The sequence below is a fragment of the Carcharodon carcharias genome, chromosome 19, assembly GCF_017639515.1.
Source record: "Carcharodon carcharias isolate sCarCar2 chromosome 19, sCarCar2.pri, whole genome shotgun sequence".
Lineage (NCBI taxonomy): Eukaryota > Metazoa > Chordata > Chondrichthyes > Lamniformes > Lamnidae > Carcharodon > Carcharodon carcharias.
The window spans coordinates 73,498,552-73,522,670 of record NC_054485.1 but is presented as its reverse complement, the minus strand read 5'-3'; the positions used below and the strand labels follow the sequence as shown (position 1 = coordinate 73,522,670).

General features: G+C 46.3%; 2 protein-coding genes across 2 annotated transcripts in view; one reads left to right on the top strand and one right to left on the bottom strand.

Annotated features, from left to right (window-relative positions):
• Positions 1–9,505: 9,505 nt before the first annotated feature.
• On the bottom strand, positions 9,506–14,715 carry LOC121291934 (zinc finger protein 271-like). Its single transcript, XM_041213618.1, has 2 exons — positions 14,611–14,715; positions 9,506–11,443 (listed from the first exon to the last, which is right to left on the bottom strand). Exon 2 carries the CDS (start codon positions 10,969–10,971, stop codon positions 10,036–10,038), a length of 936 nt encoding a protein of 311 aa, XP_041069552.1. The 5' UTR covers positions 10,972–11,443; positions 14,611–14,715; the 3' UTR covers positions 9,506–10,035.
• A 469-nt stretch (positions 14,716–15,184) lies between these two features.
• LOC121291231 (zinc finger protein 208-like) overlaps positions 15,185–24,119 on the top strand; it is a 30,847-nt gene continuing 21,912 nt past the window's right edge. The window contains exon 1 of the mRNA XM_041212309.1: positions 15,185–15,319. The gene's annotated coding sequence lies outside the window, so the exon portion shown is untranslated. The remainder of the gene's footprint in view (positions 15,320–24,119) is intronic.

Genomic DNA, 24,119 nt, shown 5'->3' with positions numbered 1-24,119 from the left:
GTCTTGACAGGGTGGATGTGGAGAGGATGTTTCCTATTGTGGGAGAATCTAGAACTAGGGGTCACTGTTTAAAAATAAACGGTTGCCCATTTAAAACGGAAATGAGGCAATTTTTTTTTCTCTCAGAGGGTTGTGAGTCTTTGGAACTCTCTTCCTGAGAAGGCGGTGGAAGCAGAGTCTAATATTTTTAAGGCAGAGATGGACAGATTCTTGGTAAGCAAGGGGGATGATATGTAATCGGGGGTAGGCAGGATACAGATTTGAGGTTACTGTCAGATCAGCCATGATTTTATTAAATGGCAGGGCAGGTTCAAGGAGCAGAACGGCCTACTCCTGCTCCTTGTTCATATGTTCAAATCTGTGTACAGAATGCCTTTCCCTCTGTAAACTGGCAGCCTGAAAGTTTGATTTGATTTAAAGTGGTAACTAGTTAGAGCTGCAGGTGTCAGTGTGTCTTTGTGTCTGGGTTCCTGAAGCTGTGAAAGGTGGTAAAGTCCCTGGTGTCAGTTGGAATGGACATCTTAAGGGATTGTCTTCAATCAGTACTGCTGATTAACCATTCTGCTTTCATTCACTCATGAAAGTTCTATTGTTTAGGCACAGTTCTAACTGTCTGTCAGGAATAAAACTCGAGGAATAGCCCACTCTAGCCCACACAGGAAAGCTCAGTTTTAGTTTTAGTGAAGTTTTTGAGCTTGTTTTCAAATCCCTCCATGGCCTCTCCCTTCACTATCTCTTTAATCTCTTCCACCCCTCAGTCCTGCACTGGAGTGTCAGCCATGATTTTTTTGTGCTCAAGTCCTGGAGTGGGACTTGAACCCACAACCCTCTGACTCAGAGAACAAGTGGGTCCAGATGGATTATTCCATGAACATGGATTAAAGTTGTTGTCAGGGCCACATGAATAATTCCTCAGGCTCTGGGCTCCCTGTACAAACCCCACCCACCATTTATTGAAACACAAACATGTTGTAAAATGAAGAAATTTTCCTGTAGATATTTACACACTGCATTGATCATGAAGCCAATTAGATCACAGTGTACCAGCCTTAAATAAAACTGCTTCAATTGGTCTCAGTTTTTTTAAAAAAAGTCTATTTTTGTGAAACTCCTTGACAAACCACGCAACATCCACAAGTGCACAGGTTGTGGCTGAGGAGCTGATGCCAGTTTGTGTTGATTTTATCAGTGTAATCCAGCTGAAATTGACCGTATCAGAAATTTTAAATGTAAGTTTCATCAAGTATAAAGTGAACGTTCTGGATTTTTAACGCTGGTTTATTAAAAATTACCCAGGGAGCTGGTACCAACCAGAGAAATGATCATGGTGATAAAAACAAAAAACTGCGGATGCTGGAAATCCAAAACAAAAACAGAATTACCTTGAAAAACTCAGCAGGTCTGGCAGCATCGGCGGAGAAGAAAAGAGTTGACGTTTCGAGTCCTCATGACCCTTCGACAGAACTAGGTGAATCCCAGGAAGGGTTGAAATATAAGCTGGTTTAAGGTGGGGGGGGTTGGGTGGAGGGAGAGAAGCGGAGGGGGGTGGTGTGGTTGTAGGCAAAAGCAGTGATAGAAGCAGATCATCAAAAGATGTCACAGACGGCAGAACAAAAGACCACATAGGTGTCAAAGTTGGTGATATTATCTAAACGAATGTGCTAATTAAGAATGGATGGTAGGGCACTCAAGGTATAGCTCTAGTGGGGGTGGGGGGAGCATAAAAGATTTAAAAATAATGGAAATAGGAGGGAAAAAGAAAAATCTATATAATTTATTGGAAAAAAACAAAAGGAAGAGGGAAGAAACAGAAGGGGGGTGGGGATGGAGGAGGGAGGTCAAGACCTAAAGTTGTTGAATTCAATATTCAGTCCGGAAGGCTGTAAAGTGCCTAGTCGGAAGATGAGGTGTTGTTCCTCCAGTTTGCATTGGGCTTCACTGGAACAATGCAGCAAGCCAAGGACAGACATGTGGGCAAGAGAGCAGGGTGGGGTGTTGAAATGGCAAGCGACAGGGAGGTTTGGGTCATTCTTGTGGACAGATCGCAGGTGTTCTGCAAAGCAGTCGCCCAGTTTACGTTTGGTCTCTCCAATGTAGGGGAGACCGCATTGGGAGCAACGAATGCAGTAGACTAAGTTGGGGGAAATGCAAGTGAAATGTTGCTTCACTTGAAAGGGGTGTTTGGGCCCTTGGACGGTGAGGAGAGAGGAAGTGAAGGGGCAGGTGTTACATCTTTTTCGTGGGCATGGGGTGGTGCCATAGGTGGGGGTTGGGGAGTAGGGGGTGATGGAGGAGTGGACCAGCGTGTCCCGGAGGGAACGATCCCTATGGAATGCCGACAGTGGGGGTGAAGGGAAGATGTGTTTGGTAGTGGCATCATGCTGGAGTTGGCGGAAATGGCGGAGGATGATCCTTTGAATGCAGAGGCTGGTGGGGTGATAAGTGAGGACAAGGAGGACCCTATCATGTTTCTGGGAGGGAGGAGAAGGCGTGAGGGCGGATGCGCGGGAGATGGGCTGGACACGGTTGAGGGCCCTGTCAACGACCGTGGGTGGAAAACTTCGGTTAAGGAAGTAGGAGGACATGTCAGAGGAACTGTTTTTGAAGGTAGCGTCATCGGAACAGATGCGACGGAGGCGAAGGAACTGAGAGAATGGGATGGAGTCCTTACAGGAAGCGGGGTGTGAGGAGCTGTAGTCAAGGTAGCTGTGGGAGTCAGTAGGCTTGTAATGGATATTGGTGGACAGTCTATCACCAGAGATTGAGACAGTGAGGTCAAGGAAGGGAAGGGAAGTGTCAGAGATGGACCACGTGAAAATGACGGAGGGGTGGAGATTGGAAGCAAAATTAATACATTTTTCCAAGTCCCGACGAGAGCACGAAGCAGCACCGAAGTAATCATCGATGTACCGGAGAAAGAATTGTGGAAGGGGGCCGGAGTAGGACTGGAACAAGGAATGTTCCACATACCCCATAAAGAGACAGGCATAGCTGAGGCCCATGCGAGTACCCATAGCCACACCTTTTATTTGGAGGAAGTGAGAGGAGTTGAAGGAGAAATTGTTCAGTGTGAGAACAAGTTCAGCCAGACGGAGGAGAGTAGTGGTGGATGGGGATTGTTCGGGCCTCTGTTCGGGCCTGGTGGGGGATGGTGGTGTAGAGGGATTGGACGTCCATGGTGAAGAGGAAGCGGTTGGGGCCAGGGAACTGGAAATTGTTGATGTGACGTAAGGTGTCAGAGGAATCACGGATGTAGGTGGGAAGGGACAGGACAAGGGGAGAGAGAAGGGAGTCAAGATAACGAGAGATGAGTTCTATGGGGCAGGAGCAAGCTGACACGATCGGTCTACCGGGACAGTTCTGTTTGTGGATTTTGGGTAGGAGGTAGAAGCGGGCCGTCCGAGGTTGGGCGACTATCAGGTTGGAAGCTGTGGGAGGAAGATCCCCAGATGAGATGAGGTCAGTGACAGTCCTGGAAACAATGGCTTGATGTTCAGTGGTGGGGTCATGGTCCTGGGAGAGGTAGGAGGAAGTGTCTGTGAGTTGACGCTCAGCCTCCGCGAGGTAGAGGTCAGTGCGCCAGACAACAGCACCACCCTTGTCGGCGGGTTTGATGACGATGTCAGGGTTGGACCTGAGAGAATGGAGTGCAGTAAGTTCAGTGAGGGAGAGATTAGAATGGGTGAGAGGAGCAGAGAAATTGAGATGACTAATGTCGCGCCAACAGTTCTCAATGAAAAGATCAAGAGAAGGTAAGAATCCAGAGGGAGGGGTCCAGGTGGAGGGAGAATATTGGAGTTGGGTGAAGGGATCCGTTGAACGGGGAGAGGACTTCTGCCCAAAGAAGTGAGCCCGGAGACGAAGACGGCGGAAGAAGAGTTCAGAATCGTGCCGAGCCCGAAATTCATTAAGGTGAGGGCGTAGGGGTATGAAACTAAGTCCTTTGCTGAGCACTGAACGTTCAGCATTGGAGAGGGGAAGGTCAGGGGGTATAGTGAATACATGGCTGGGGCTGGGATTGGAAGATGGGGTGGGGACGGAGGGACAGGCAGGGGTGGAGGGTCCTAGACGGGTGTTGGTGTCGATGAGTTGTTGGAGCTTGCGTTCCTTAGCACTTGAGAGAAAGAGAAAGAGTTTCTTGTTGAGGCGTCGGATGAGCCGAAGAATAAAATGAAACTGGGGGCACGCGCAGCTTTGAAAAAGGGTACCCCTGCCTGTCCCTCCGTCCCCACCCCATCTTCCAATCCCAGCCCCAGCCGTGTATTCACTATACCCCCTGACCTTCCCCTCTCCAATGCTGAACGTTCAGTGCTCAGCAAAGGACTTAGTTTCATACCCCTATGCCCTCACCTTAATGAATTTCGGGCTCAGCACGATGCTGAACTCTTCTTCCGCCGTCTTCGTCTCCGGGCTCACTTTTTTGGGCAGAAGTCCTCTCCCAGTTCAACGGATCTTTTCACCCACCTCCAATATTCTCCCTCCACCTGGACCCCTCCCTCTGCATTCTTACCTTCTCTTGATCTTTTCATTGAGAACTGTTGGCGCGACATTAATCGTCTCAATTTCTCTGCTCCTCTCACCCATTCTAATCTCTCTCTCGCTGAACTTACTGCACTCCATTCTCTCAACCGATGTCCAACCCTGACATCGTCATCAAACCCGCCAACAAGGGTGGTGCTGTTGTTGTCTGGCGCACTGACATCTACCTCGCGGAGGCTGAGCATCAACTCACAGACACTTCCTCCTACCTCTCCCAGGACCACGACCCCACCACTGAACATCAAGCCATTGTTTCCAGGACTGTCACTGACCTCATCTCCTCTGGGGATCTTCCTCCCACAGCTTCTAACCTGATAGTCGCCCAACCTCGGACGGCCCGCTTCTACCTCCCACTCAAAATCCACAAACAGAACTGCCCCGGTAGACCGATCGTGTCAGCTTGCTCCTGCCCCACAGAACTCATCTCTCGTTATCTTGACTCCCTTCTCTCTCCCCTTGTCCAGTCCCTTCCCACCTACATCTGTGATTCCTCTGACACCTTATGTCACATCAACAATTTCCAGTTCCCTGGCCCCAACTGCTTCCTCTTCACCATGGACGTCCAATCCCTCTACACCTCCATCCCCCACCAGGATGGTCTGAGGGCCCTTAGCTTCTTCCTCGAACAGAGGCCCGAACAATCCCCATCCACCACTACTCTCCTCCGTCTGGCTGAACTTGTTCTCACACTGAACAATTTCTCCTTCAATTCCTCTCACTTCCTCCAAATAAAAGGTGTGGCTATGGGTACTCGCATGGGCCTCAGCTATGCCTGTCTCTTTATGGGGTATGTGGAACATTCCTTGTTCCAGTCCTACTCTGGCCCCCTTCCACAACTCTTTCTCCGGTACATCGATGATTACTTCGGTGCTGCTTCGTGCTCTCGTCAGGACTTGGAAAAATTTATTAATTTTGCTTCCAATCTCCACCCCTCCATCATTTTCACGTGGTCCATCTCTGACACTTCTCTTCCCTTCCTTGACCTCACTGTCTCAATCTCTGGTGACAGACTGCCCACCAATATCCATTACAAGCCTACCGACTCCCACAGCTACCTTGACTACAGCTCCTCACACCCCGCTTCCTGTAAAGACTCCATCCCATTCTCTCAGTTCCTTCGCCTCCATCGCATCTGTTCCGATGATGCTACCTTCAAAAACAGTTCCTCTGACTTGTCCTCCTTCTTCCCTAACCGAGGTTTTCCACCCACGGTCGTTGACAGGGCCCTCAACCGTGTCCAGCCCATCTCCCGCGCATCCGCCCTCACGCCTTCTCCTCCCTCACGCCTTCTCCTCCATCCCAGAAACATGATAGGGTCCCCCTTGTCCTCACTTATCACCCCACCAGCCTCTGCATTCAAAGGATCATCCTCCGCCATTTCCGCCAACTCCAGCATGATGCTACTACCAAACACATCTTCCCTTCACCCCCACTGTCGGCATTCCATAGGGATCGTTCCCTCCGGGACATGCTGGTCCATTCCTCCATCACCCCCTAATGCCCAAACCCCACCTATGGCACCACCCCATGCCCACACAAAAGATGTAACACCTGCCCCTTCACTTCCTCTCTCCTCACCGTCCAAGGGTCCAAACACTCCTTTCAAGAGAAGCAACATTTCACTTGCGCTTCCCCCAACTTAGTCTACTGCATTCGTTGCTCCCAATGCGGTCTCCTCTACATTGGAGAGACCAAACGTAAACTGGGCGACCGCTTTGTAGAACACCTGCGGTCTGTCCACAAGAATGACCCAAACCTCCCTGTCGCTTGCCATTTCAACACCCCACCCTGCTCTCTTGCCCAGATGTCTGTCCTTGGCTTGCTGCATTGTTCCAGTGAAGCCCAACGCAAACTGGAGGAACAACACCTCATCTTAAGACTAGGCACTTTACAGCCTTCCGGACTGAATATTGAATTCAGCAACTTTAGGTCTTGACCTCCCTCCTCCATCCCCACCCCCCTTCTGTTTCTTCCCCCTTCCTTTTGTTTTTTTCCAATAAATTATATAGATTTTTCTTCTTCCCTCCTATTTCCATTATTTTTAAATATTTTTAAAACTTTTATGCTCCCCCCACCCCCACTAGAGCTATACCTTGAGTGCCCTACCATCCATTCTTAATTAGCACATTCGTTTAGATAATATCACCAACTTTGACACCTATGTGTTCTTTTGTTCTACCGTCTGTGACATCTTTTGATGATCTGCTTCTATCACTGCTTTGCCTACAACCACACCACCCCCCTCGACTTCCCTCCCCCCACCCAACCCCCCCCCCCCCCCCCCCCCCCCCCACCTTAAACCAGCTTATATTTCAACCCTTCCTGGGATTCACCTAGTTCTGTCGAAGGGTCATGAGGACTCGAAACGTCAACTCTTTTCTTCTCCGCCGATGCTGCCAGACCTGCTGAGTTTTTCCAGGTAATTCTGTTTTTGTAAATGATCATGGTCCCTGACGGGAATAATGAGAGTGGCAAATTTCTGCCTATTGCTGGAGGGGAGAGATAGGGGAAGTGAGATAGGAGGAGAGAGAGGATTGAGGAGGAAGCAGTGTTAGGATAGAGGACAAGGATGAAAGAGAGAGAGAGAGAGAGAGGGGAGGTGGATTGGAGAGGAAGGAGAGATGTGAGGTAGAGAAATGGAAGAGAGCAGAGGAGTAAATTACTCTCTCCTGCGCATCTGCTGATTCCACCACTCCACATCCCATACTGATGTCATCAGTTTGAAAGCCTCCCAGGATGAAGAATGCTATTTCCACACTAGAAATCTCTCTCAAATGTTTACGGGGGAACTGAGACAGTTGCTGCAACAAGTGAGGTTTTATTCAGATGGGACAAGGACAGGTTTCAATCCCACCTAGTCTGCTGCTCAAAGTCACCTCCATTTCACCAGTCAGTTTCCCAAGCTTCAGGAAACTCATGTTACTCCAGAAATATTTGGAGCCATTTGAATTTTAAACAATGTTCCATGTGGTGTGTAAAATGGTGACTGTCCTCAAACTTTTATTTACATATAGTGACATCAGATGTCACATTAATGTAGGAAGCTACAATGTAAAAAGGGATTTATCCAAATATACCCCCGTTCTTAAAAAGAAAAAAAAATTGCATGCACTATCATTTACAAGTTACTCCACAGCCATAGTCCATAAAGAAAATTCTCACACATGAACACTTTGTTTCTTTCTGGTCTGTTCCAATTCCGTCTGTCCTCACACACACACAATCTTTAAAGTGTTCAGGTTTTCTTATGGTACGTGCGTGAGTTGTTGTTGGCTGTTCATCCAGTGTCCGCTGGTTCCTGAGGTGACATTATCTCTCTGGGGAATGTTGTTGCCGTGGCAAGTGTTGTTGCTGTGGTAATTGTTGCCACTGATCTGTTGCATTTGTTGGGGAATGGTTGACCTCTGGCACTGATGGTCATTCAGTTCCTTGCTCAGTTGGTGAAATCAGATCTGCCTCATCAGCTGTCTGCTGTGAAGGAGCAGCTTCTCCGGTTGCACGTAGATGTCTGTGGTTGTGATGATAGATCTGGTCCTTCACTTTCACCGTGTATGATCAAGGTAACAACTTCTCCACACAGGACCCAAGTTGCCAAGCGAGCTGACTTTTAACGAGTGCGTTTAATGTTTGCGGATGTGCATCAGCATCTCTTTTCTCATCTCTTTAGGAATAATGACCCCAGTCCCTTTGTACAAGATGCCATCTTGGGTGATCACTTAATCTCTGTCCAGTACTCTGTTACAGCAACAGGTGTGACCTTGATGCTTTCAGGCCATCCTTTCATCACAACTTCCTGTAACATTTGAGGAGCTGCATCCTATTGTGTAGTTTTCTTGATCTGAGCAAGACGCTTGTGTCTGTCAGATTCAGTGTCTCTGCTGGGTTGATGACTTCCAGAGCATGTCGTGCTGTTGCAAACAAAGTAACATCTTTGTAAACATTTTGGAGCATATGGAAGTGGTTTGACAAAAACGCTTTGAAGTGGCTTGTGGTCAGGCTGCACCATCACTTTCTCTCTCCCAAACAGGTACTGGTTGAAATGCTCACAAGCAAAGACAAAAGCCAGGCTCTCTTTCTCAATCTGTGTATAGCGTCTTTCAGTTTGTGTTAATGCTCTGGATAAAAACACAACTGGTTGTCCTTGCTGCATGAGGGTTGCTCCAAGTCCTGTTTCACTGGCATCTCACTGCAGGGCAACTTCACCATTGACATTTGTACCTCAGCACTTGGTTTGTCGTCACTAGTTGTTTCACGTGAGTGAAAGCTGCTTCTTGTTCTGTGCCCCAATACCACTGAACTTACTTTGCAGTGAGTTGTGTAGGGATTAACACTCCGATGACAGATTGGCTCAAACTTGGTTAGATAGTTCCTTTGTGGGTTTGCTGATGTTCCAGGAGGTTAACAACTGTGTGAAGGCTTTATTACAGAACTTACACCAATGGGGTTTTCCTGTGTGAGTGTATTAATGGACCAAGAGATACGCTGGCTGAGTCTTCTCAAGAAGATATCATGATGTTATTGGAAATTATTTTAAAATAGAGTTCTAGTGGGGCCTGTGTCGATGTGTGTGTGTCTTAACTGGATTAAAGCCAGATAGTCTAGAGGCTTTGGTGTATCGAAAGAAGTAAGTTTGAAATAGTAATTACACAAACATGGGGAAGTTTAGAAACATAGGTATCAAGGGGGCAATTTGCATTTTTAAATAAACCATTCAAAAGAATGGGTGAAATCTTGCACCTAGCTAGAAGATGCCAAACAATGTGTTTATTTTTTTTCAATGGAATGAATGGATGTTATTGTTAGAAGAGGTAAAATTAAAAGCCTCGTGATACAATGGAAAATTTACATTCAAAGAGAAAGATATGTATTAAGGAGAAAGAAGATTGTGTGTAAGGCAGAGGCATTTTAAGATTCAACAAGTGTGAGAAGCCTCAAGTTCTGTCTGCAAGGACCCAGAGCTGAAAGAAACTAATTTGAATGCGACTGTCCAGGTTGTGCTTTGCCAGGTGTCTCTTTAAATCTATGAGATTTACTGTTGCCTTACCAGGGGTCTGAGAGTCAGATTAATTAGGGAATTTTTGTAGTTATTATGGCAGTAATTTTGTAGGCGTATGTATCTGTTTACAATTTCTCTTGCATTAATAAATATTTAATTTAGCTTTATAAAAACCTCTCAAGACTCGGTGGTCTTGAATTACTGAAGCCTGCATCTCGAAACATACAAATTGCAAAAAATGGGTTATGACATTGTTTCATATTTCCCTCTGGGATTGAACATCTCGGCCTTTACCATCCGTTGTATCATCGGTGAGGCCTTGTCACACGCCTCACACCTGAATGGTTTCTCATCAGTGTGGATCCACCGTTGCTTCAGAAAATCGGGGGACTCCCGTACATGTGTCACACCTGAAGAGTATTTTCCCTGTGTGAAAGCTCTGGTGTCACATTGAATCAAAGTCATCATAAGCATTAATTGCAAACCTCGCACTTAAATGGTTACTCCCCTGTGTGGATCCTCTGATGGAGCAGGAGGCTGGATGACATCGAGAACGACTTATCACACACACCACACCTGAATGGCTTCTCCCCTGTGTGAACACGTTGGTGTTTGCGGAGAGTCGATGAATCTGAGAATGATTTGTTGCACACCTCACATTTGAATGGTTTCTCCCCTGTGTGAATCCTCTGATGCCGGAGGAGATGCGATGACTGTGAGAATGATTTGCAGCACGTTTCACACCTGAATGGTTTCTCCCGTGTGTGAATGCGTTTGTGATCGCGGAGATTCTCCGATCTCAAGAATGATTTGTCACAGACCACACATGTGAATGGTTTCTCTCCTGTGTGAATGCGTTCGTGTTTGCGGAGATCTGACGATGACGAGAATGATTTCTCACAAACCTCACAGGTAAATGGTTTCTCCCCTGTGTGAATGCGTATGTGTTTGCGGAGATCTGATGACGACGAGAATGATTTCTCACACACTTCACACATGAATGGTTTCAACCCCATGTGAATGCGGTGATGTTTGCGGAGTTCAGATGACTCCAAGAATGATTTGTCACACACCTCACAGGTGAATGGTCTCTCTCCTGTGTGAATGCGTTGGTGCCTGCGGAGAGTTGATGATAACGAGAATGATTTGTTACACACCTCACATGTGAATGGCTTCTCCCCTGTGTGAATACGTCGGTGTGCATCAAAGGCCCATGACTGAGAGAAGGATTTATTGCACACGTCACATTTGAATGGCTTCTCCTCAGTGTGAATGAGCCGGTGTTTCACCAGACCTGATAACTGTGCAAAACTCTTGTTACACACCTCACATTCAAACGGCTTCTCCCCAGTGTGACTGCGTCGATGATTCTCAAATGTCGACGGATGTGCGAAAGCTCGATTGCAGACCTCACATTCAAATGGTTTCTCTTCCATGTAGTTGTCCTTGTGTTGCAGGTGGTACAAAAGATGCACCCTCTGTGTTAGGAGATCTTATGAGCCTATGGAGCCCTCCTCATACTTGAATAGCCTCTCACCTGTAGGAATGAGTCAGTGGTTCATGAGGCTCGATAAATAATTGAAGCTCTCACCACACCTGGAGCCCACTCACACTTCTTCCCAGCCTCACCCTGAATGATCGCCCACAGTCAAATCTTCGGAAAGATTGGTTCTGATGGAAGGCTCCACACCACTGACCAGTTTCAGATCTGATGATATGTCAAAGCTCCCCTGACCCGACTGATTTCCAGATGTTGGTTTCACTGCCCAACCTTTTCTGTGTTGAGCAATGCTGTGAAGGGACTGGATGTCTTCCCACAGTTGTGCAGTTGTTCCTTGAGTGATGGTCAGAATCGGTCTGCAGTGTCTATCCTCTCTGTATTCTCTGGTGTAGTATGGGGCAATCCTTCTGTAAAACAGGAAGAGGAAACATGATTTACTCCAACTCCCTCTCCTCCTTTGCTGCAGGGGATGACTCCACACAATTTTTAAACTTTTAATTTCACGGGATGTGGGCATCGCTAACTAGGCCACAGCATTTAATGTCCATCCCTAATTGCCCTTGAGAAGGTGATGATGAGCTGCCTTCTTGAATCGTTGCAGTTCATCTAGCGTAGGTACACCCATAGTGCTCTTACAGAGTAAGTTTTAGGAATTTGACCCAGAGACTGTGAAGGAACAGCAATATCATTACAAGTTAGGTGGTATGTGACTTGGAAGGGAACTTCCAGGTGGTGGTGTTGCAATGCATCTACTGTCCCTGTCCTTCTTGATGGTAGAGGTTGTGGATTTGGAAGGTACTGTTGAAAGAGCCTTGATGAGGTCCTGCAGTGCACCTAGTAGATGGTACACACTGCTGCTACTGTGCATCAGTGGTGAAGAGTGTGAACGTTTGTCCATATGGACTTTGTCCTGGATGGTGTTCAGCTTCTTCAGTGTTGTGGGATCTGCACTCATCCAGAAAAGTGGGGAGTATTCCATCACACTCCTGACTTGTGCTTTGTAGACGGTGGACAGGCTTTGGGGAGTCAGGAGGCGAGTTACTCATCACACGATTCCTAGCCTCTGACCTGCTCTTGTAGCCACAGTATTTATATGGCTAGTCCAGTTCAGTTTCTGGTCAATGGTAACCACCAGTATGTTGATAGTGGGGGATTCATTGATGGTAATGCCATAGAATGTCAAGGGGCGATGGTGAAATTCTCTCTTGTTGGAGATGGTCATTGCCTGACACTTGTGGGGCCCAAATGTTACTTGCCACTTGTCAGCCCAAGCTTGGATATAGTCCAGGTCTTATTGCTTTTGGACATGGACTACTTCAGTATCTGAGGAGTCACGAATGGTGAACATTGTGCCATCATCAGCAAAAATCCCCACTTTTGACCTTATGATGGAAGGAAGTTAATTGATGAAGCAGCTGACGATGGTTGGGCTGAGGACACTACCCTGAGGAACTCCTGCAGTGATGTCCTGGAGCCGAGATGATTGATCTCCAACAAACACAACCATCTTCCTTTGTGCTAGGTATAACTTCAACCAGTGGAGAGTTTTACCCCTGATTCCCATTGACTCCAGTTCTGCTAGTGCTCCTTGATGCCACACTCAGTCAAATACGGCCTTGATGTCAAGGGCAGTCACTCCCACCTCACCTCAAGAGTTTACTCTTTTGTCCATGTTTGAACGAAGGCTATAATGAGGTCAGGTTACAATAATAGGTGCTTGATGGCCAGCACAGACATGATGGGCCAAAGGGCCTGTTTCCATGCTGTATAACTCCATGAATCTATGATAACAACTAGCTCCCAACACACAAAGAACTCAACAATAGGAAATCAGTAAGAATCCTCAGACACTCTGCACCTCCCAGATAATTACACCTCACCTTCTCATATTCAATAATGACCCATCAACAGAAGGGAAGGGAAATGCTTCCAATAAACAAACTAAATATACAACACACAGTTCCAATCAAACAGTTCAGCACAAAGCAAAAATTAAAATTAAAATACCTGGAAAAACTGCAGGACTGGCAGCATCTGTAGAGAGGAACGCAGTTAACATTTCAAGTTCGTATGACTCTTCAACAGAACTAAGTAAAAAGATGCTGCCAGACCTGCTGAGTTTTTCCAGGTATTTTTATTTTTGTTTTGGATTTCCAGCATCCGCAGATTTTTGCTTTTATCATTTTTTAAAAAAATATATTTTATTCATAAAATATCTAGAAGAACATTCCAAAATCACAATCGCAAAAGTACAATCAGATTCAACTTTTACACATGTATCACAAGGTGCCTCAATACAATCAATGAATATTACAATCATTTCAATATGGTCAATGCAGACAATCAGACAATGGTATTGGAATCAGAATTACCTGGAAAAACTCAGCAGGTCTGGCAGCATCGGCGGAGAAGAAAAGAGTTGACGTTTCGAGTCCTCATGACCCTTCGACAGAACTTGAGTTCGAGTCCAGGAAAGAGCTGAAATATAAGCTGGTTTAAGGTGTGTGTGTGGGGGGCAGAGAGATAGAGAGACAGAGAGGTGGAGGGGGTTGGTGTGGTTGTAGGGACAAACAAGCAGTGATAGAAGCAGATCATCAAAAGATGTCAACGACAATAGAACAATAGAACACATAGGTGTTAAAGTTAAAAGTTGGTGATATTATCTAAACGAATGTGCTAATTAAGAATGGATGGTATGTTCCTCTCTGCGACAAGATTTCCGGATCTCTCTGTTGCCTTGTTCACCTTCATTGCTTTTGCCCTACCATCCATTCTTAATTAGCACATTCGTTTAGATAATATCACCAACTTTTAACTTTAACACCTATGTGTTCTATTGTTCTATTGTCGTTGACATCTTTTGATGATCTGCTTCTATCACTGCTTGTTTGTCCCTACAACCACACCAACCCCCTCCACCTCTCTGTCTCTCTATCTCTCCGCCCCCCACACACACACCTTAAACCAGCTTATATTTCAGCTCTTTCCTGGACTCGAACTCAAGTTCTGTCGAAGGGTCATGAGGACTCGAAACGTCAACTCTTTTCTTCTCCGCCGATGCTGCCAGACCTGCTGAGTTTTTCCAGGTAATTCTGTTTTTGTTTTGGATTTCCAGCATCCGCAGTTTTTTTGTTTTTATTTTTATATAATGGTATTGGAATTATCAACATACATAATGTTGCACTCTGAGGTGCTTCAATACATTTATAATACAATTAGTATTCAATGCGTACATTCATTTGAGCTGTACAGCCTGGGGGGCTCTCAACAGTTCCCAGCCCCTCGGTGCACTGTGGCAGAAAGGTCTTAGATAGTGACCTTTCCCCATTGCACCTTTGCGGGGTACCAAGCTTTAGTACGTCCCTCAGCAAGTCATCCTGGACCTTGGAATGTGTTTTTTGCTTTTATCTTAGTTCAGCACAAAGCACCAAGTAAATAGCTCTCTCAGCTGGATCTTCTCACACAGCATAAGGGGCATTTCCACACCTGATTCGCCACAGGATAGTCAGACTGTCTGAACATTAGTGTGGATATTATGTGATGTAATTATTATAAATTCTGTTCCTTCACTCACCATCTCCTCACTTGGTTTTCAGTCCCTACAGGAAGTGAACCAGCTGTGGAAGAGGAAGAGGAGAGAATGGGCAGAGTGGGTGGGCTCTCTGATTGACGTCTCTCACAGCCAATTAGAACTGAGGAATAAAAACAGAAAATACTGGAAAAACTCAGCAGGCCTAACAGCATCTACGGAGAAAAAAACAGAGTGCACATTTCAAGTCCATTTAATCTTCTTCAGTGCTTTTTCAACCAGTATTTGGCTTGTATTTTCGATCTGAGAAATATCGAGCTAATTAACATGTCAATCACTCGTCCAAACCAATCAGAGAAAGGGGCGGGTTTTTAACTGCCTGCGGCTTTTCTGCGCAGGCACTATGGAGGCAGTCGATCACCTGGTCCAGACTACATTACCCATGGCGCATGCGATTAAGCGGCTGCGCACTGAGGAGCGGCGGTGTGAAATGGTGGTGACTCAGTCGCGGTGCATGATGGGGGTTGTAGTTTTGACTCGTGCAGCGGTGGTTGGCGCCCAGCGTTCGGGAGTTCGAACCTGAGATAGCGCGAGACTGAGCGCCTGTCACGTGGGCTGGGCTGGGCTGGAATTGGAGGTTCGCACCTGTAAATCCCAGCCCCAGGCGGCGGGGACCAGGGTCGCAGTAGTTTAACCTCTTCCCATCAACTTGGTTAAATGGATAACATGGGACTACATTGGTTTTCTGTGACAGGTGAGAGACTGTTTTCTCCAGACTGTGGAGTAAAAGTATAAAAGTTTGACTCTCCCAGTTTTGACTCCATCTCCCTTACTGGTGCTGAAGGGCCTGTCCTCCATTTAGACCCTGCCCCAGTTAAGATTGTAGATCTAAGGTGCTCCGCTCCATGGCCCGGTCCTCAAATCATTTCTCTCCCTCTTGAAGCTGTCTGCTTGCCATTCCTTTACTACTAGTTTTCTGTTTTGTCTGGTGGTGAGGGGCATTTCTTTCTGACTCGAGGTAAAATGGGACAGATTGTAAGAGACCCTCTGTGAATCTGACATCAGGTCATCAGGTGGTTTTACACAGGGGCAGCGTGTGGATGAGAAATAGGTGGGGACTGAGGATAGACCCTTGGACTCCAGAGCGATGGGGGTGGGAAGATTAATCATTGCAGGAAATTCTCTGGCTACAAGTGAAGAGGCAAAAGTGGGCCAAGTGTTAACAGTCCCACTGACTGGACAACAGAGAAGAGTTGGAGGAGGAGGATAGTGTGGTCGGGCATGTCACAGGCTGCAGAGAGGTTGTTTCTCTCTCCATTGATGTTGCCTGACCTGAGTATTTCCAGCATCTTCTGAATATATATCAGATTTCCAGCATTCACCGTATTTTGCCATTGTATTTGAAGAGCTGGGTGTGGGCACTTTAGGGCAGTGTAGACTATGGAGTGATTTAATGACGGTTTTAAAATAACAACAGTCTGTGTTCACGACTTCATGTGGACAGATTATTTCCATTGGATTGATTAGGGAGGACCAAAGCTCGTATTTACAAGTTGTTCAAGTGCAGAACTACAGATTCATCAATCGGTAAAATCAGCAAGGCAGGTCAACAAGGTCATTTTATATCAAAAATCAATCAATAGCTCTGGGGTCCATTTTTTGAGTAATAGAATTGAAACCAGAGAAGTCATGTTGAACTTGTACAGAACCTTGGTTAGACCACACTTGGAGAGCTGTGCACAGTTCTGTTCTCCATATTGAAAAAGTACATAAAGGAACTGGAGAAGGTGCAAAAACATTTATATGGATGTTATTGAGAGACTGTAACTATCAGGAAAGACTGAACAGGCTAGTACTCTTTTCCCTCGAAAAGAGAAGGCTGAGGGATGACATAATAGAAATCTTTAAAATTATGAATTATAAAATTAAGAATTGGGGGTAAATGGAGAGAAGATGTTCCCACTTATCTGATGGAGTCCAAAACTAGGGGCCAGAAATATAAGATTGTCAATAATAAATCCGATGAGGAATTCAGGAGAAACTGCTTTCCCAAGAGATGATTAGAATGTGAAACTTGCTACCATAGGAAAGGGTCGAGGCAAATAGTTTTGATGTATTTGATGGGAAACACGGTTAAGTACATGAGGGAGAAAGGAATAGAAGGAAATGCTGATCGGGGTGAGGTAAAATAGGTAGGGAGAAAGCTCGTGAAGCACGAGCACCGGTGGAAAGCAGTTGGGCCGAATGGTCTGTTTATGTACTTTAAAAACTAGCATCAAAACAAAAAAATGCTGGAAATACTCAGCAGGTCAGGCAGCATCTGTGGAGTGAAACAGAGTTCACATTTCAGCTCGAGATGATCTTTCATTGGAAACTCGTTTGGATGTTCCTTTTGTCGGAGAACAAGCTCCGCTGTCACCACACCGTGACTTTCACTGGCCACCCACCCCAGCCACCCTCTGATCCCAGCGTCCCCACTCTGCTCTCACTTTCCCCTCCAAGCTCACTGCCAGCCCCCGTCTGCTCATCCTCTGCTCTCAGCACCCTCTGCTCACACAAGCACTCCCCTCCAACCTCCCACGAGTCCCACTGTTGAACTGTCCCTTATGTTATTTCCACAGAGTTGGTCACCATGGAGTCAATCTCCATGTGACAATCACTTCCCAAGCATAGGTTATGTTTTGAGAACTCAGTCAATCCCAAAGTCAGACTCAATCCCTGAGCAACAGGGTGACTCCACTAACACTGGCTGAATCTTAATATCAGTCTCTTCTCTGTTGCTCTCTCCTGTGCCCCTCTCTCCTGTTCATGTGCTGCTCCCAACACTGCACATAATCGTTGCCTTCTGATCTGCTGTCAAACACATCCGAGGCTACACATGCCACACGATGTTGTCAGTCTGAATGCCTCTGCGGATGAAGAATGCTGTTCCCACGTGAGAAATCTCTGTCAAACATTTACCAGAAGGAACTGAGACAACAGCTGCAATGAATGAGGTTTTATTCAGATGGGTCAATGACAAGTTTAAATCCCCACCTGATCTGCTGCTCAAGTCGCCTCCATTTCATCGGTCAGTTTCCCAAACTTCAGGAAACTCCAGAAATATTTGGATTGGCTGTGAGAGACGTCAATCAGAAAGCCCACCCACTCTGCCCATTCTCTCCTCTTCCTCTTCCACAGCTGGTTCATTTCCTGTAAGGACTGAAAACTAAGTGGGGAGACGGTGAGTGAAGGAACAGAATTTATAATAATTACATCACATAATATCCACACTAATGTTCAGGCAGTCTGAATATCCTGTGGGGAATCAGATGTGGAAATGCCCCTTATGCTGTGTGAGAAGATCCAGCTGAGAGAACTGTTTACTGGGTGCTTTGTGCTGAACTGGTTGACTGGAGCTGTGTGTTGGATATTGAGTGTGTTTATTGGAAGCATTTCCCTTCTGATTTAGAGGCTGAGTTTTGTTGATGGGTCATTACTGAATATGAGAAGGTGAGGTGTAATTATCTGGGATGTGCAGAGACACATTTATTGAACTGTCTTTTAATGCCTTCTTTAAAGATTTTGCCTGAAGGCCTTGGTCTTTCCCAAAAGCCTGGGCTTGGATTTGGTAGTTTTTCCCAGTGTTGTGGCTGTTCGCTGAATTTGGGATGTGCAGTTTGAGCGAGTGCGGTGTATCTAATTTCCCAGGATAAACCAGAACCCTTCAACCAGCTACACTGAAGAAATATTTTCCTTAGCTTCTAGCACTTACTGTCCAGTCTGTTTTTTTCAAATAATTTTGGGAAGTAAGGGTAGAAATTTCAAAATCTTCATTGAATTAAGGGGCTGAGCGGAGGAAAGAAAGTAGCCACTTTGTCTGCTCCTGATTACTATCCAGTGTCCCTGCCGGAAAGAGAGGGAGTGTGACAGTCATGTGAGGAAAAAGAAAGGACTTGTATCTGATCCCCACACAGGGGAATAGCAGACTGGCACTCACTGTGGAACAGTCTCTAACTGGACGGTGGTGGGTGGTGTAGTCACTGGACCAGTAATCCAGAGGCCCAGGTGAATGCTCTGGGACCTGGTTTCAAACTCCCCCTACAGCAGCTGGTGGAATTTAAATTCAATTAATAAATCCGGAATTAAACGCTAGTTTCAGTAATGTTAACCATGAAACCATCATCAATTGTCATACAAAATCATCTAGTTCATTAATGTCCTTTAGGGAAGGAAATCTGCCATCCTTACCTGGTCTGGCCTACATGTGACTCCAGACCAACAGCAATGTGGTTGACCCTGAACTGTCCTCTGAAATGGCTGAGCAAGCCACTTAGTTGTAACAAACCACCACAAAATCACAAAGCAATGATACTGGGTGGACCGCTTGGCATCAACCTAGGCACTGGAAAAGACAATGGCACACCCAGCCCTGTCGATCCTGCAAAGTCCTCCTCTGTAACATCTGGGAGCTTGTACCAAACTTGGGTGTACTCTCTCTCTCAGACGAGTTAAGGAACAGCCTGACATTGCAGTGCTTGATTCAGTGCGTATGACTATATCGCAGATATCACCACCACTCTCCCTGGATATGTCCTGTCCCACTGGCAAGACAGACCCACCAGAAGTCACACGCACGGCGGGATATAGTCAGTTGTGATTTACCCTGGGAGTCCTCAAAATTGACTCCAATCCTATGTATTCTTATGGCATCAGGTCAAATGTAGGTGAGGAAACCTCCTGCTGGTTACAACCTACCACACCCCACACCCTCACTCCCCCTGCCACCACCGCCCCCATCCTCAGCTAATGAATCAGTGCTTCCTTCATGTTGAATACAAGTTGACCAATTGGATGATGGCAAGGGCAAAGAATGTACTTTAGGTGGGGGACTTCAATGAGCATAACCAAGAATGGCAGCATCGGCGGAGAAGAAAAGAATTGACGTTTTGAGTCCTCATGACCCTTCAACAGTTGAAGGGTCATGAGGACTCGAAACGTCAACTCTTTTCTTCTCCGCCGATGCTGCCAGACCTGCTGAGATTTTCCAGGTAATTCTGTTTCTGTTTTGGATTTCCAGCATCCACAGTTTTTTGTTTTTATAACCAAGAATGGCTCTGTAGCACCAGTAGAGACTGACTGGCTGAATCCTGAAGGATATAGCTGCTAGACTGGGCCTGTGGTAGGTAGTGAGGGAACCAACAAGAGGGAAAAATCAGCTTGACTTCTTCCTCACCAATCTAGCAGACACAGATGCATCTGTCCATGACAATATTGGTAGGAGTGACCACCGCACAGACTTTGTGGAGACCAAGTCCCGTCTTCACATTGAGGATACCCTCCATTGTGTTGTATGGCACTACCACTGTACTAGGTATGGGATAGATTTCGAACAACTCAAAAGAGGCACTTGGGCCATCAGCAGCAGTAGAATTGCACTCAACCACAATCTGTAAACTCATAGTTCAGCATATCCCCTCTCTCCCATTACCGTCAAGCCAGGTGATTAACCCTGGTTCAATGAAGAGTGCAGGAGGGAAAGCCAGTAGCAGCACCAGGCATATCTAAAAATGAGGTGTCAACCTGATGAAACTACAACACGGGACTACTTACATGCCAAACAGCATAAGCAGCATGAGATAGAGCTAAGTGATCCCACAAGGAATAGATTAGATCAGATCTAAGCTCTGCAGTCCTGCAACCTCTTGTCATGAATGCTGATGGACAATTAAACAACTAACCAGAGGAGGAGGCTCCACAACTATCCTTACCATCAAATGATGGGGGAACCCAGTACATCAGTGCAAAAGACAAGGCTGAAGCATTTGCTGCAATCTTCAGCCAGAAGTGCCGAGTGGATGATCCACCTCAGGCTCCTCCGGAGGTCCCCAGCATCACAGATGCCAGTCTTCAGCCAATTCGATTCACTCCACATGATAGCAAAAGAATGGCTGAAGGCAGTGGACACTACATTCCGGCAGTAGTACCCAGAACTTGCTGTGCCCTTCGCCAAGCTGTTCCAGTACAGCTACAACGCTGGCAACTGCTCATCAATCTGGGAAATTACCCACATATGTCCTGTCCACAAAAAGCAGGACAAATTCAACCTGGCCACTTACTGCCCCATCAGTACACTCTCGATCATCATCAAAGTGATGGAAGGGGTCATCACCAGTGCTATGAGTAACCTGTGCACTAATGCTCAGTTTGGGTTCTGCCAGAGCTAAAAAGCTCCAGACCTCATTACAGGTCTAAACATAGACAAAAGTGCTGAACTCAAGAGGGAAGGTGAAAGTGACTGCTTTTGACATCAAGCCAGCATTTGACCAATTGTGGCATCAAGGACCCCTAACAAAAGTGTAGCCAATAGGAATCAGAGGGAAAACTTGCCATTGGCTGCAGTCATTTCTAGCATAAAAGAAAATGTTTGTGGTTGTTGGAGGTCAATCACCTCACTCCCTAGACATCACTGTAGGGGTTCATCAAGGTATTGTCCTCGGCCCAACCATCTTCAGCTGCTTCATCAATGACCTTCCTTCCATCATAAGGTCAGAAGTGGCAATGTTCACTGATGATTGTACAGTGTTATTCATGATTCCTCAGATACTGAAGCAGTCTGTCCATATGCAGCAAGACCTGCACAACATTCAGGATTGATAATTCACAAACAACATTCACTTCACACAAGCACCAAGCAATGACCTTCTCCAACAAAAGAGAATCTAACCATCTCCCTTTGATGTTCATTAGCATTATCATCGCTATTTTTAAAAAATGCTTCACAGGATGTGGGTGTCACTGGCTAATCCACCATTATTATTGCACATCCCTAATTGCCCTTGTGAAGGTGGTGGTAAGCTGCCTTCTTGAACCGCTGCAGGCCATGTTGGTGTAGATACACCCACAGTGCTGTTTGGGAGGGAGTTCCAGGATTTTGACCCAGCGACAGTGAAGGAATGGCGATATATTTCCAAGTCAGATGAGTGGCTTGGAGGGGAACTTGCAGGTATTGGTGTTCACATGGATCTCCTGCCCTTGTCCTTCTAGGTGGTAGTGGTTGTGTGTTTGGAAGTTACTTATGAAGGAGCTTTTGTGAGTTGTTGTAGATGGGACACACTGCTGCCCCTATGGAGGGAATGAATGTTTAAGGTGGTGGATGGGGTGCCAGTCAAGCAGGCTGTTTTATCCTGGATGGTGTCAAGCTTCTTGATATTTATGGAGCTGCATTCATCCAGGCAAGTGGGGAGTATTCCATCACACTGCTGACTTGGGCCTTGTAGATGGTGGACAGGCTTTGGGGAGTCAGGAGGTGAGTTACTCGCCACAAGATTCCTAGCCTCTGACCTGCTCTTGTAGCCTCAGTATTTATATGGCTAGTCCAGTTCATTTTCTGGTCAATGGTATTCCCTCGGAATTTCGTGATGGTAATGGAATTAAATGTCATGGGGTAATGGTTAGATTCTCTCTTGTTAGAGATGGTTTATTGTGTGGCGCGAATATCCTGGAGCTGAGATGATTGACTCCAACAATCGAAACTATCTTCCTTTGTGCTAGGCATGACTCCAACCAGCAGAGAGTTTCCCCCCGATTCCCATTGACTCCGGTTTTGCTCGGGCTCCCTGATGCCACATTCGGTCAAATGCTGCATTGAACTCAAGGGCAGTCACTCTCACCTCACCTCTTAAACTGAGCTCTTTTGTCCATGTTTGGATTAAGGCTGTATTGAGGTCAGGAGCTGAGTAGCCTGGCCAGAACCCAAACTGAGTGTCAGTGAGTTTCTGAGTAAGTGCCGCTTGATAGCACTGTTGATGACCCCTCCCATCACTTTGCTAATGATTGAGAGTAGGTTGATGGGGTGGTAATTGGCCGGGCTTGATTTGTTCTGCCTTTTTTTGGACAGGACATAGGTGGGCAATTTCCCAGATTATTGGGATTAATTGTAGCTGTACTGGAACAGCTCAAATAAGAGAGCAGCTAGTTAGAGTCATAGAGTTATCAGCACAGAAACAGGCCCTTTGGCCCATCGTGTCCATGTTGGCCATCAAGCATCTATCTATTCTGATCCCACTTTCCAGCACTTGGTCCGTAGCCCTGTATGCTATGGCGTTTCAAGTGCTCATCTAAATACTTCTTAAATGTTGTGAGGGTTCTTGTCTCTGCCACCCCCTCAGGCAGTGTATTCCAGATTCTAACCACCCTCTGGGTGAAAAAAATTTTCCTCAAATCCTCTCCAAACTTCCTGCCCCTTACCTTAAATTTATGCCCCCTGGTTATTGACATCTCCGCTGAGGGGAAAAGTTTCTTCCTATCTACCCTATGCCCCTCGTAATTTTGTATAACTCTATCAGGTCCCCCCTCAGCCTTCTCTGCTCTAACAAAAACAACCCTCGCTTATCCAGCCTCTCTTCATAGCTGAAATGCTGCAGCCCAGGCAACATCCTGGTGAATCTCCTCTGCACCCTCTCCAGTGTTCTGGAGCACAACTCTTCAGTACTGTTGCCGGAATATTGTCAGGGCCCATATCCTTTGCAGTATCCAGTGCCTTAAGCCATTTCTTGATATCATGTGGAGTGGATCGAATTGGCTGAAGACTGGCATCTGTGATGTGCTGGAGACCTTTGGAGGAGGCGAAAATGGATAATCCACTCTGCAGCTCTGGCTGAAGATTTTTGCAAATGCGTCAGCCTTATCTTTTGCAATGATGTGATGGGCTCCCCTATCAATGAGGATCAGGATATTTGTGGAACCAGTTGTTTAATTGACCACCACCATTCACAACTGGAGGTGGCAGGACTACAGAGCTTAAATTTGATCTGCTGGTTGTGGGATCACTGTAAATCCTCCACTATCAACATCCTAGCAGATACCATTGACCAGAAACTGAACTGGACTAGGCATACTAAAAAAAGTGGCTGCAATAGCAAGTCAGAGGCTAGGAATTTTGTGGTGAGTAACTCACCTCCTGACCCCCAAAGCCTGTCCACCATCGACAAGGCACAAGTCAGGAGTGTGATGGAATACTCCCCACTTGCCTGGATGAGTGCAGCTCCGACAACACTCAAGAAGCTCAACACCATCCAGGACAAAGCAACCCGCTTGATTGGCACCCAAACCACCACCTTAAACATTCACTCCCTCCACCACCAATACAGTGGCAGCAGTGTGTACCATCTACAAGATACACTGTAGGAATTCACTGCAGCTGCTTCAACAGCACCTTCCAAACCAGTGACCTCTTCCGTCTAGAAGGACAGGGGCAGCAGATACATGGCAACACCACCACCTTCAAGTTCTTCTCCAAGCCACTCACCATCCTGACTTGGGAATATATCACCATTCCTTCACTGTCGCTGGGTCATAATCCTGGAACTCCCTCCCTAACAGCACTTTGGGTGTACCTACACCACACGGAGTGCAGCAGTTCAAGAAGGCAGCTTGCTGCCTCCTTGAGAAGGGCAATTAGGGATGGACAATAAATTCTGGCTAAGCCAGTGACACCCACATTCCATGAAACTATACATAAAAAACTGAGTCAGCACCTTCTACAAAGGAACAAAAGGAGTTGGAAGAAATCA